At 50.9% G+C, this 11484-nt stretch overlaps 2 protein-coding genes across 4 annotated transcripts; both read right to left on the bottom strand.

Annotated features, from left to right (window-relative positions):
• Nucleotides 1-1190: 1190 nt before the first annotated feature.
• LOC136454905 (leucine-rich repeat receptor-like protein kinase TDR) lies at nt 1191-1604 on the bottom strand. The gene is made up of 2 exons (XM_066455148.1): nt 1407-1604; nt 1191-1355 (listed from the first exon to the last, which is right to left on the bottom strand). Exons 1-2 carry the CDS (start codon nt 1602-1604, stop codon nt 1191-1193), a joined length of 363 nt encoding a protein of 120 aa, XP_066311245.1.
• A 2903-nt stretch (nt 1605-4507) lies between these two features.
• On the bottom strand, nt 4508-9429 carry LOC136452567 (auxin efflux carrier component 3a-like). 3 transcript variants are annotated; one of them, XM_066453170.1, is made up of 6 exons: nt 8124-9426; nt 7645-8020; nt 6612-6697; nt 6315-6472; nt 4900-4976; nt 4508-4812 (listed from the first exon to the last, which is right to left on the bottom strand). In XM_066453170.1, exons 1-6 carry the CDS (start codon nt 9244-9246, stop codon nt 4737-4739), a joined length of 1896 nt encoding a protein of 631 aa, XP_066309267.1. In that variant the 5' UTR covers nt 9247-9426; the 3' UTR covers nt 4508-4736. The 3 variants fall into 3 exon arrangements, with proteins under 3 accessions (XP_066309267.1, XP_066309268.1, XP_066309269.1); XM_066453171.1 differs by lacking the exon at nt 6612-6697 and having other exon boundaries at nt 8124-9428; XM_066453172.1 differs by lacking the exons at nt 6315-6472; nt 6612-6697 and having other exon boundaries at nt 4677-4812; nt 8124-9429.
• Nucleotides 9430-11484: the final 2055 nt, after the last annotated feature.

The raw sequence follows: 11484 nt of genomic DNA, 5'->3' as shown, positions 1-11484 counted from the left end.
CCCCAACAATGTAGGGGATGGACGGATCCAAAAAAAATCGGATTGATTTTGCTATATGGAACGTCGAAATCCGAGTTCGTATGCGAAAACTAGACCAATTTTAAGAATTGGCTCCGAATTAGAGGACAAAACGGGAATAATATGCGCAAAATTGGTCACGGAAGCAAAGATTTGATGGAAATGATGGGGGAAAACACATGAACTAGACTCTAACACGACCTAATCAGCAACAAGACCTCGACCAGGACACAAACTCAACATGATGGACTCTGAAACTGAAATATGCAAAGGCTATGGCGCGGAAGGTTCTAGGACAGGAAAAAAAAGTATGGCACTGGACTATGGGATGAATGTGAAACACTCCAAACTAGGGGATAAATATGAACCTGACGGTATACTTTAGCTTTGATACCACTTAATGGAATGGGGATCCTGATCTTCCGTCAGGTAGTGATAACTATCGTTGTGGCAGAGAATGACACATCAATCCGGCTTTAGATCGAAAGATCGAACCCTGCAATCTTAGCACCACAACTCCTCTGGTTATCAACCGAGACACGGATCCAGTTGACCTCGCCAAGAAGGCTAATCCCTGCATGCACAACGAAGAACACAAGCAAGAACAAGAAAGAAAGCAACCAAATTGTAGATGAATGATTAATCTCACGAAGTTGGGGTCTCACAAACCGATGAACGGCAAAACTGTTCTTGACAGATTAATCTAAGCAAAACCCAAAACCTAATGACGGTGGTAGTGTATGATTATAAAGGTCTTAGGGTCGTTGCCTACCCTAGACGCGCCCCCTAATGGGCCCAAACACGATACATGGTCCAACGGACCAAAAGACAGTGTCGTAGCACCCTGGTAGATTCTAGACGCTGACTTATTTCAATGATTCATGTTGATTCTGAAGGGCTTTTGGCATGAGACCAATCGGATTGGTTTTCTTATCAAATTAGCTTTTCAACCATATGTGGATCATCGAAAACGGAGTCCGTATGCGTCCTGGGTGACCAGTTTAAGGTAGACTGGTCCTGGAGGCCGGGGCAGACTCGAACTTGAGTTGCTTTGGGCCTCCACCTCGGGGACTCGAACCGAATTAGCCTCGGGCCTCCTTCTTGACTTGGACACCCTTGCTGGCCTCCTACCCCTCCATACCATGCGCCAAACTTGGTCATATGCATGGGTGTCATGTCCTCATCATGACGGACATGGGCGCGGTGCCGTGGAGCGCCTTGGCGACGTTGAAGTCGGCCACACGCGCCTCCATGTCGACATCGAGCAGGATGTTGCTGGGCTTGAGGTCGCGGTGTGCCATGGCCGACACGCAGTCGTGGTGCAGGTAGCTCACGCCCTGCGCCATGCCCACCATGATCCGATGTCGCATGTCCTAGTCCAGCCCTGCCTTGCCCATGGTGTCGGCGCCGGTAGCACCATGTAGGAGGTCATCCAGGCTGCCATTCAGCATGTACTCGTAGAGGCACAGCCTGGCCACGCTGTTGGTGCACCACCCCAGTAGTCGGACGATGTTGCGGTGCCCGAGGTGGCCTAGGACCTCCACCTCGGCGAGCACCTCCACCTTTAGAACGCGGTCATCCGCCATGGCCCGACGACGACATTGGTGCATGCACGTGCGCCGCCCGCGCTACCGCCGCCCAGCGCGCTGGTGCCGTCCTCACGCCACTGCTCCACAGGAATGCCGCCATCGTAGGCATTGTATCCGATCTCCAGCTGCTCCAGCGACGCGAGGGCGTCGAGCTGCGAAGGGAGCCGTCTAGTCATCTCGTGCCACCATTGCGGAGGCCATCAATGTCATCTCGTTCTTCTATGAGGACAAGATGGAGTGGGGGCGGCGCATTGGGTGGATCTACGGGTCAACGCTCACGCCTCCTACGTGCTCGCTGGTGGTGGCGGCCTCCTACATGCTCACCGGCAGTTGCCGGAGTGCGCAGGATCTGCCGACCACGAGCACCGCCATCGACAAGCCACAAACATGGGCTCTACTACCGCGTAGGACGAGCAGGGCGCAACCACCCTAGAGGCCAGCCATGGCCGCAGCGCTGCCACCCGCGTCAGGTGGTGCGGCAGGTCTCGTCGTGAAGCTCGCGATGCTGCAGGTGGCACCGCCAGGGAGGAGCGGTTGTCGGACGCTGACACGACGACGTCATCTACGGCCTCGTGCCGCTGTCCACCCCCAATGTCATCTCCCTCTGCTCTGGCCAAGGCGACGGCCGCTCCTCTCACGTGACTCCTTTGCGGCAGGGGCGTGCCCGCACGAGGAGGGTTCAGGGGCGCTAGACGGCTCCTCTGCGGTGGCCAGTGGGGGCGGCGTCCGGGCAGGGCGGCATGGACGCACTTGCACAGGCGGTTGCCAGTACGGTGTGGGTGGCGTGGAGCTCGCGACGCTGCAGCTCGAGACACGTCAGGGCGCCCAGGAGCGCCAGCTGCGGCGGTACCCCGCCGGAGAAGCCGTTGTGGGAGAGGTAGAGCTCCTGCAGCGCGGAGGAGGCGATGAACAGGGACCTCGGGATGGCGCCGGAGAAGGCGTTGCCGGAGAGGTCGAGGATGCGGAGGCTCAGCGACAGCGGGACCCCCACGGGGAGCTCACCGTGGAACCGGTTGTCGGCGAGGGACAGCGACGCGAGGAAGGGGAGCGACACGGTGACGGCATCGACTTCTACTCGCGCGCCGCGGGGCTGCGGCTAGCCTGTTTTCGCGCCCATGTGGCAGGGTGGCGGCACTTGCCTGCACGCCCGCATGGCCACGGCATCATGCCACATCAGCACGAGAAGCCAACGTGGAGAAGTATGGACCTAAGTGATACGGCATACAAAGTTTATGGACCCAAAAAACCACTTTGGAAGTTGATGGACCTAACCGAAACCTCCTCACAAGTTAATGAACCTCTGGTGCATTTAACTCAACTACTAATGTATAAATTTGACTCACTAGTCATCAACAAGTGTTACTGCAGTGCCTATATATATTAATTTTGAGAGATATGATTGTTAGAAGTTTGTTGATAAATTTGGGCCCATAGATAACCAAAAATTGTATTTTGTTCTATCTCATCATTTGTCCTTATTCTAATACAACTCATATATGTACTTTGTAAGATTCTCCACTTGTGATAGTCTTTGGTTACTAATTACTCCATATTCTTTTCCATCCACTCATAGTTTCTCTGTTTGCATCACACCTCCATGTGATGTGTGCTGCCATGTGTATTGAAACCTTAGTTTGAGCTATTTATTTGGCTTGGAATTCCATGTTCTCATTATTTCCTGCATACATGCACACATGGTACATGGTATACACATGCATCAGCATGTTATATATTGAATTAGTTTTTTTTCTGTATTAACAATAGTATGAGTGTGTAAGTCATATGCATAAATAGAAGTACTTTGGATATATATAGGTAATTTAAATGCATATTTGTGGTTTACTTTAGGTAATTTTTAATAATTGTAGAGATAGGTGTAGATGCCAATTCAAGGGCTTAACTAGATTAAAGCAGAGGTGAGTACTTTAAATATAGATTTTGGGTTACTTTAGACTATTTTTAAATAGAAAATGTGGATGATTTTATAGGAAACAGAATGCATTTAAGGATTATTATTGCCGATGATGATTTGAGTCTGCCAATTTTAATCTGAATATTTCTATTTTATGAGGTAATTGATATGATTTATCTCTTTTTCTAGCTAGCAAGTCTATAAGGATTAAATGGAAGCCTTAGTAATAAATTAATAATGTAATAGTAAGAAACTACAAAGTTTTTATTTATTCAAATCCAAATACTACATACGGAAAATGAGGGAGATGTGTGCAGGAAAATATTCAGTGCAAACCCTTTACTGAATTGTTGCAATCATGAAAAACATATACTTAAGGATTCTCAAACAATATGAAACTGCACGCATCCATAGTGCATCCATAGATGTACATTGTAGCAAAAACTTGAGATTCAAACTCAATCTAGAAAAAATCATATGAAAACAACAAACTCCAGGTAAGAACTTATGCACCTAAAGTTTGTTATTTTCTTATGATTTTTTTTTTATAAAATGAGTTTCAATCTCAAATGTTGCGACATTGTACGTCTATAGATACATTATGGATGTGCATAGTTTTAATTCTTTTTTGAAAACTTCTAATCATGTTTTTCTAATTGAAGGATTTTCACGATTCCACCGAATAGAGTATTTGCACTGAATATTTTCTCGATGTGTGCACCATCAAACTCAAGCAAAAGGATACACGAAGGATACAACACGAACTAGATGAACTGTGAGTGCAAAGAGCAGGGAGTATATATCGATTGTACTTTCCTTTGAACTCATGTTTGCACGAACTAACGTGCACAGTAAACATTTCGTCTTCGCAGTATATCGTCTCCCAATGCAGCGGGCAAATATTACGCATGTATGGTTCATTTGTCTCTACAAACAAATCCAGATCTCTAGGGTAGTACAAGGCCCTTAAAGCTTAAACTAAGGTATATATCGGCATGAAAACTACATGCAATCCTCAAACGACAAGATGGATTAGTAATAAGCAACACACAAACCGCATGCATGCCTAATCACCCCCAAAGGGAACACTGGAGCTGACTCAAAATTACAAGGCTCCAGCCATGCATGTGGGCCACACGCTTGAGTGCAACCACCAGCTCAGCGTTGTCCAAGTTCTGCCTCATGCCTCATCATGTGGTGTGGGGCAGGGCGAGCAGCTACACTGGTTTCAATCCAAGAAGGATGTAGTAGATCAAGGTGATCGGCAGGGCTATCAGCATACCAAAGATTACCCTACAAAATATATATACAATGACCATATAATTAAAACCTAGCCCAGCAATACACGTCTATATGCATGTGTGGCTGATAATCACTTACATAGTGCTCAGGATGGCCGGGTGGACGTTGTATTCTTTCGCGAACACAAAGGGCACGATCCCTTGCGGTAGAGCCGCCTGCGAAATATTATGCCAGGAAAATCATTGCACTATTATTTAATTCACAGAGAAATAGAGTACACTGTCGCTTCAATCTAGTAGGGCTAATAGTGTACAATGTTGTAGGGCTAGTAATTGCACAATCCCATGTATAAGAGTGACTTTGGTAGGGTCCCTACTTAGACCTTCGTCCTATCTATGCATGCCTCAGAGGGCAAAAAAAATATCACTCCAACAAACGGCCTGTTCGCTGGTTGGTTTGTGGGCTGATTTGGGCTGGCTGGTGCTGGTTTGTTGTGAGAGGAAAACACTGTTGGCTGGCTGATTTGGGCTGGCTGAAACCAACAAGCGAACAGGGTAAAAGCACCTACTCTTAGCCCTAAAAGTAGTATGCCCTCAACGTCGCAAACCCTCATTCCTGAGGGCAAGCTCTTCCCCGGGCCCTAACTCTTGGCCCCAAAAGTAGGATGCTCTCAAAGTCTTTCCTCGCAAACCCTCAATCCTGAGGTCTCTTCCCCAAGCTTTAACTTCTTTTATATTTTCTACTATTTTTTCTTCCACTCCTGCTCGTATCCCACCTGCACCGTCCGGTCCGAGCGCTCCCACCACCACTAGCCTCAGATCCGGCCATTAGGCGCCACCTACCCCCTCCTCGTAGGCCAAATTCTAGCCCCGACTCTCCTCCTCCCCGCTACCCTCCTATCCGAGTTCTGTCCTTCCTTCGCCTCCACCATCGCAGTGCCCTCACAACGTCCTCTGCCCGAGCTCCGCCCTCTCATCGTCTCCACTGCCACTGCACACTCGAGGGCAACCCTCCTCACATGCGCGCCCTCACCGCCAGCCCTCTCCGCATGCGTGCCCTCTCAGCGGTCCTCTTGCGATGAGGCGATGAGGACTCGCCCTCCCAGCTGAAACCTAGCTCACCTCTTGTAGATTGCCCCTTTGCTTGAAGCTCAACCTCCCTGATTAGCCACGTTGGAGGGAGCAATGGTGCCGGTGGCACTCGGTGCATATGGGTGGGGATGGAAGATGAGAGAAAAAAAATAAAAAAATGTGACTAGTAATGGGTTCGCTAAAGTTAAATCCTGATTTGGGGCTCCTGTTGTTAGCCTAGAAAACATGACACCTAAAATGTAGATGCCCTAAATAAAAAAAATAGAGACCCTAATTTGGTGTTGACATAAAGCCAGGAATTCCACCTGACACATCAGCCGACCATGCACGTACTGGCGCGCAGTTGGTAAGCCGGACACAAGTTGATCTAACTGGATCAATGATTCGATTGGGCAAGACGAGAAGTCACTTTTCACCACAACTACCAATTCTTAAAGCAGATCGTTTATGCATGTATATTACCTGCACAATGGCGACCCGCAAAAGTGACCCTCGGAGGCCGATGGCTATGGACGCGGCGGTCATGACGGCGGGGCCGGCGAGGAAGCGGACGCCCATGGAGATGCCGGTGGCGCGCCATCCGCACGCGATGAGATTCGGCTGCAGCGCCATAAACAATCCTGGCCACGAGACATCCGCAGCGTTAGTTAGCTCGATCTGGCCGGGGGCCGCCTCGGCGTGTGTGGGCGCGGGACTAATTGGCGGTGCAGGGCTACGGGACGACAGGAGCACAAGGGGTGTGGGCGCTCGCTTACTCACCCAGGCTAAACATGGCCATCCCGAGCCCGGCGTCCGAGAGGATGGAGATGGACTTGGCCACGACCGCCGGCATGGAGATGTGCCACCTGCAACCACCGTACGCCACCCGTTAGGCGTCAGAGCTTAATTCGCTCGAACAGTACGCTGCAGCAGTGTACGTGTATATTCACTCACGAATTGGGCCAGCCAGACAAACTAAGCACTGCTCTAACGGCGATGATTAGCCCAAGTAAACAGTTGTGCTGCAGAGGTTTATAACAAACTCCAAAAGAGGCTGTGATGATGATGAGATGAATCCATCAATGATTGCCGGGCGTCCAGTGCTCGTGCGCCGTGCGATCGAATCGAGCTCCCTTCGACTTTCCGGCTCCCAACAGTTCGCGATCGGAGCTTGCTGGGCGGGCCCGCGCCCGCGGTGTGGTCCGGCCGGGGAAACACTCAACTCATCTCCCACCGCCACCGTCCGGGCGCAAGTAAAAGCAGCTTTTCGGTTATTCCCCACGGCTCGTACGTACACGGCGCACTGCTTTTGAGTCCCCTTCCCTTCCCTGCATTTAGGCGAAGCTACGTCGCCCACTGCTAGGCATCGCCAGAGTTGACAGACAAATCGATTCATCTATCGGCTCTCGCTTATCGCCAGCACCAAACTTAACTATAATCAGGAAAAAAAAAAGTACTGTCTGCGGTGCATGAACTTGTCGCCTCTCTGTTTATATAATGTAAAGTCATTCAGTACCTAGCACGATCAGAGCTACCAGCATGAACTGGATTGGATGGTCTGTAGAGTCCAGCCACTCACACCCTAGTATGAACAGTTATACAGGCCTAGTAGGCTAGTACTGATCGCTAAGCTCGAAGCGATACTCCACTACCCACATCGATCCTTGCCTAATTGGTCGCAATCTGTTATGTAAACCATTTACTACACCCCTAACATATACTACTCGGTAGACTATCTAGAACTAGAATACTATAGCATAGACAGTGAGTGAGGCAGCAGGTCACGTGAAAAGGTGTAGACTTTGTATCATACCGGAACGCGACGAGGGACCAGGCGAGGCCGAGGAGGCTAGAGTAAGTGTTGGGGTTGCGGATCAGCTTGCGCCACACCATGATGAGTATGAGGCGGGTCATCACGCTCGCCGGCGGCATCTGCTGCTGCGCCCGCGCGCCGCCCCCCGCGTCGTCCGGGTCGTACCCACCGCCGCCGGCGTCCGCCACTCCGCCCACGTCCTTCACGCGCAGCTCGGCGGTGGCGGAGCTGGAACCCAGCTTCGTCAGCTGCTCGCCGGGCCCGCCTGCTTCTCCCGCCTCCGCGTCCTCCGCCGTCGTCTTGCCACCGCCGAAGCCGAAAGCCTCGTCGGCTTCCGCCGTCGCCGCAGCTACTGCACCTTTGTTGCTCTCGTTCTCTGAAAACGACAATAAAAAAAGGATTCGCTTACTGTATGCAAAGCATGAAGCAGATGTGTCTGCTAGCGTTAGTGTTGACGCGTGCGCGCGGCGCGGACGTACCTTTGCCGGCCGAGCCGTTCTGCGGCGGCAGCTCGGCGGGGACAGCCATGCGAATTTCCTTGGCGCCGACGTTGATGCCGCCGCCCGCGCCACCGGTGAAGACCGGCAGGCCGCTGACTTCCGAGACGGGGGAGGCGTTCGAGCTCCACACGAACATGTGGAGCTCCTTGGCGTCGTGGCAGCTGGGCACGGCGCCCGCGGGTCTCGACGACGACCGTGCCGAGGCCGAGCGCTCGTCGAAGTTGGACTGCCGCGGAGTCGGCCCCCGCGACGAGTGCATCGAGTACAGATCGGCGGCGCCGAAGCTCGAGGCGCGCGCGACGGCGCTGTCGACCATGGCGAAGAAGTCGGCGTGGTTGAAGTTGGAGCCCCGCGGGCTGTGCTGCCGCGACGAGCTCATAGAGTAAATCTCCGCACCCGTCAGGTTCGACGGCCGCGGCGTCACCATCGTCGTCATCAGCAGCGACCGCCGCGACGCCGACGAGCGGCGCACCGTGACGTGCAGCCGGCCGTCGTCCGCCACCTCGGCCTCCGTCTCGGCGCGCCCGCCCTCCAGCGACACCACGTCCGCGTCCACGTGCAGCGACGCAATGGCCGCCGCGGTGTCCGGGAACTGGTCCGCGATGAGCATCCGCGCGGCGCGGAACTCGAAGAGGAACAGCAGCAGCGTGTACCAGATGATGCACTGGAGCACGATCACCTGCACCATGAGGGACCCGGCGTAGGGCCCGTACATGGCGATCAGCAGCGGGATCCCCATCACCAGCGTGTTGGGCAGCGTCGACACCGAGAAGAGCGTGATGGACCAGTCCAGCCGCGGCGCCGCGGCCGCGAGCCTGGAGGGCAGCAGGCGCGACCACACGGCCAGCCCCGACAGGACGAGCAGCTTCTGCAGCGTGTCCGCGGCCAGGAACCGGAGGTTCATGGCGTAGGGGTCGTTGGTGGAGATGAAGTGGAAGGACAGCAGCGGCACGGCGAAGATGGCGACGAAGCGGTTGATGCCGGAGCACTGGTCCGGCGTGAAGATGCGCCACCACCGCACCGACCCGTACGCCAGGAACATGGCCACGTACAGAGGCACCATCGCGGTCAGCACCGTGTATATATCGTTCCCCGATATCATCTTGGCCCACCCCCGGCGGCCAACGCCCAACGGAGGAGGGAGGAGGGAGGAGGGAGGAGGGCTCTCGGGATTCTACTTCTGGGGTGGAAGAAGCTAAGGTGAGGTGTCGCGGACTCTCGGGTGGAGTATCCGAGTTACATGCAGGAGTGGGCTCTTCCGGTCTTGTGAAGTGGGCAACGCCGGTCGCCGGCGCCATTCTATTTATACGGGAGCAGCGCGAATCGGTTGCGACTGCGACAAACAAACACCGTCTAGATCGAGCGATCCGGTGGAATGCCGTGTGCACGGAAAAAACGCCGGAGCCGGGGTTTGAATCAAGGTTCATTTATGGCATGAAAATCAAGATTGATTTTTGTTCGAGGTTCAAAGTTAAATTTGAATGGGCCACTAATGACCTGTTTGATTGCTTGCCCAGGCAAGCTTCTCTGGCCAGGCACCAATTTAGGCAATTGATTTTGACTGCTCGGTGACCAAGATCTGTTGCCTGATAGGCATTTGGCTGCCAGGGCAGCCTTTATTTTCTTCGATTTTTTAGATCTACATATGTGTTTGTCTAAATAAATCAACCTCTAGAGTCATATACCAAGTTAAAACTTTTATAGGTTTAACTGAATTATCGAAAAACAGTACTCGTGGCACAAAATTAGTATAATTAGTGTACTCGTTTAGTGTCATGGATGTTAATATTCTTTCATACAAAATTAGTCAAACTTACAAAAGTTGATTAGGACAGATCTAGAAGTTATTTTTTTTAGAGGCGGAAGGAGTATCCAGAAAGATTTGATTTGCATGATCACCCCATATTGTCAATTCCGACCTTGGAGACCAAGGTAGCTTTTGGATAACTTGCCAGGTACATGTGAAATAGCATCAACCTGCTCGCATATAAAATTACTGATATTGATTTTGATTAGAGTTAGGAAGAGAACAACATAATAATTCTAGCTTCGTATATACCCTATCCGTCCAAATTATAAGAAGTTTTAGCTTTTCTAAATATACTATTTTTTACTATGGATGTAGACACAGTGTATATCTACGTACATAGCAAAAACTATGAATCTAGAAATAACAAAATGTCTTACAATTTATGGCATGAAAATCAAGATTGATTTTTGTTCAAGGTTCAAAGGTAGATTTTAATCGGCCACTCAGGGACCCATTTAGTGGTTAATATTCTTTCCTACATAATTAGTCAAACTTACAAAAATAACTTAGTACATGTCTAGAAGTTATTTATTTAGAGACAGTAGATTTGCTTTGGACAAAGCTAGAAGTTATTTATTAAGTTGCATTGAAAGCATCTAGGCCCCTAGTTGAATTTCGGTGATTAATGACAATACGTGATTACTATGACTAACGTGTATTTTACAGAGGCAATTAAGTTAGGTCATGGTAACGGAGATCGATTGGGCTATCATGGTGGTCATGCCCCTCGATGGAAATCGTTTTGGTTTTCAAAGGATGGACGACAAGGTTAAGGATGGACTAGTTCTAAGTGTCGTTTAGTGTTGAAGAGACACTTAGAGTAGTTTAGGACTTTGTTTTTCCTTTGGCCGTACTATTAAGGGGTATGGACGGGTAGCTTGACCTAGGTGAGTCTAGTGGGTTAGGTGTAGTGCACACTTGCTAAACCTAGCACTAGGTAGCTCCTAAAAAGCCCTTAGATCCATTGGAGCAAACTTCATTCACGTACGTTCGAAAGTTGGAAGTGAATGTAGGGTCAAATACTGACTGGACACTGGCGTAGAGTCCGGTCAGTTTATTTGATCAAGGTGAAGTCGTCTAGAAGTAACCAGACGCTGAGAGGTGAAGTGACCGGACGCTGAGGGCCAGCGTCCGGTCGACTCCAGTAAGGTTCCAGAGAGGGAAAATCACGACCGGACGCATCCGGTCAGTGCTGACCGGACGTTGGCCAGCGTCCGGTCACACTTTAAACACTGGATTTCGGGGTAAACTGACCGGACTGTCCTGTCAACATGACCGGAGCGTCCGATCACCCCGCAGAGGCACATAATGGTTCGTTTTTTAACCCATGTTATAAATACTTCCTCCATTCGTGTGTGGGGGTACTTTTGCTCATTTCAACAGCTGAGAAACATCCTTGAGAGTGCCAAGAAGAGCAAGGTCCTAGTGAGGTGATTGAGATTTGAGAATCCCAAAGAGAGCCCTCATTAGTGAGATCAAGAGTAGCAAAGTGTGCATCCACCCTTCTCATTAGGCTTGTCGTGGTCAAGT

The sequence above is a fragment of the Miscanthus floridulus genome, chromosome 5 (assembly GCF_019320115.1).
Source record: "Miscanthus floridulus cultivar M001 chromosome 5, ASM1932011v1, whole genome shotgun sequence".
Classification (NCBI taxonomy): domain Eukaryota; kingdom Viridiplantae; phylum Streptophyta; class Magnoliopsida; order Poales; family Poaceae; genus Miscanthus; species Miscanthus floridulus.
The sequence above is the reverse complement of the archived record's forward strand: the minus strand, read 5'-3'. Positions and strand labels throughout refer to the sequence as shown.

Coding starts and splice junctions, on each gene's coding strand:
- LOC136454905 (XM_066455148.1), bottom strand. CDS start 1,604: ATGGCGGATGACCGCGTTCTAAAGGTGGAGGTGCTCGCCGAGGTGGAG. Junction 1,356..1,406: donor GCGCCGACACCATGGGCAAG/GCAGGGCTGGAC, acceptor GGCATGGCGCAG/GGCGTGAGCTACCTGCACCA.
- LOC136452567 (XM_066453170.1), bottom strand. CDS start 9,246: ATGATATCGGGGAACGATATATACACGGTGCTGACCGCGATGGTGCCT. Junction 8,021..8,123: donor GAACGGCTCGGCCGGCAAAG/GTACGTCCGCGC, acceptor TGTCGTTTTCAG/AGAACGAGAGCAACAAAGGT. Junction 6,473..6,611: donor GATGGCCATGTTTAGCCTGG/GTGAGTAAGCGA, acceptor TCTCGTGGCCAG/GATTGTTTATGGCGCTGCAG.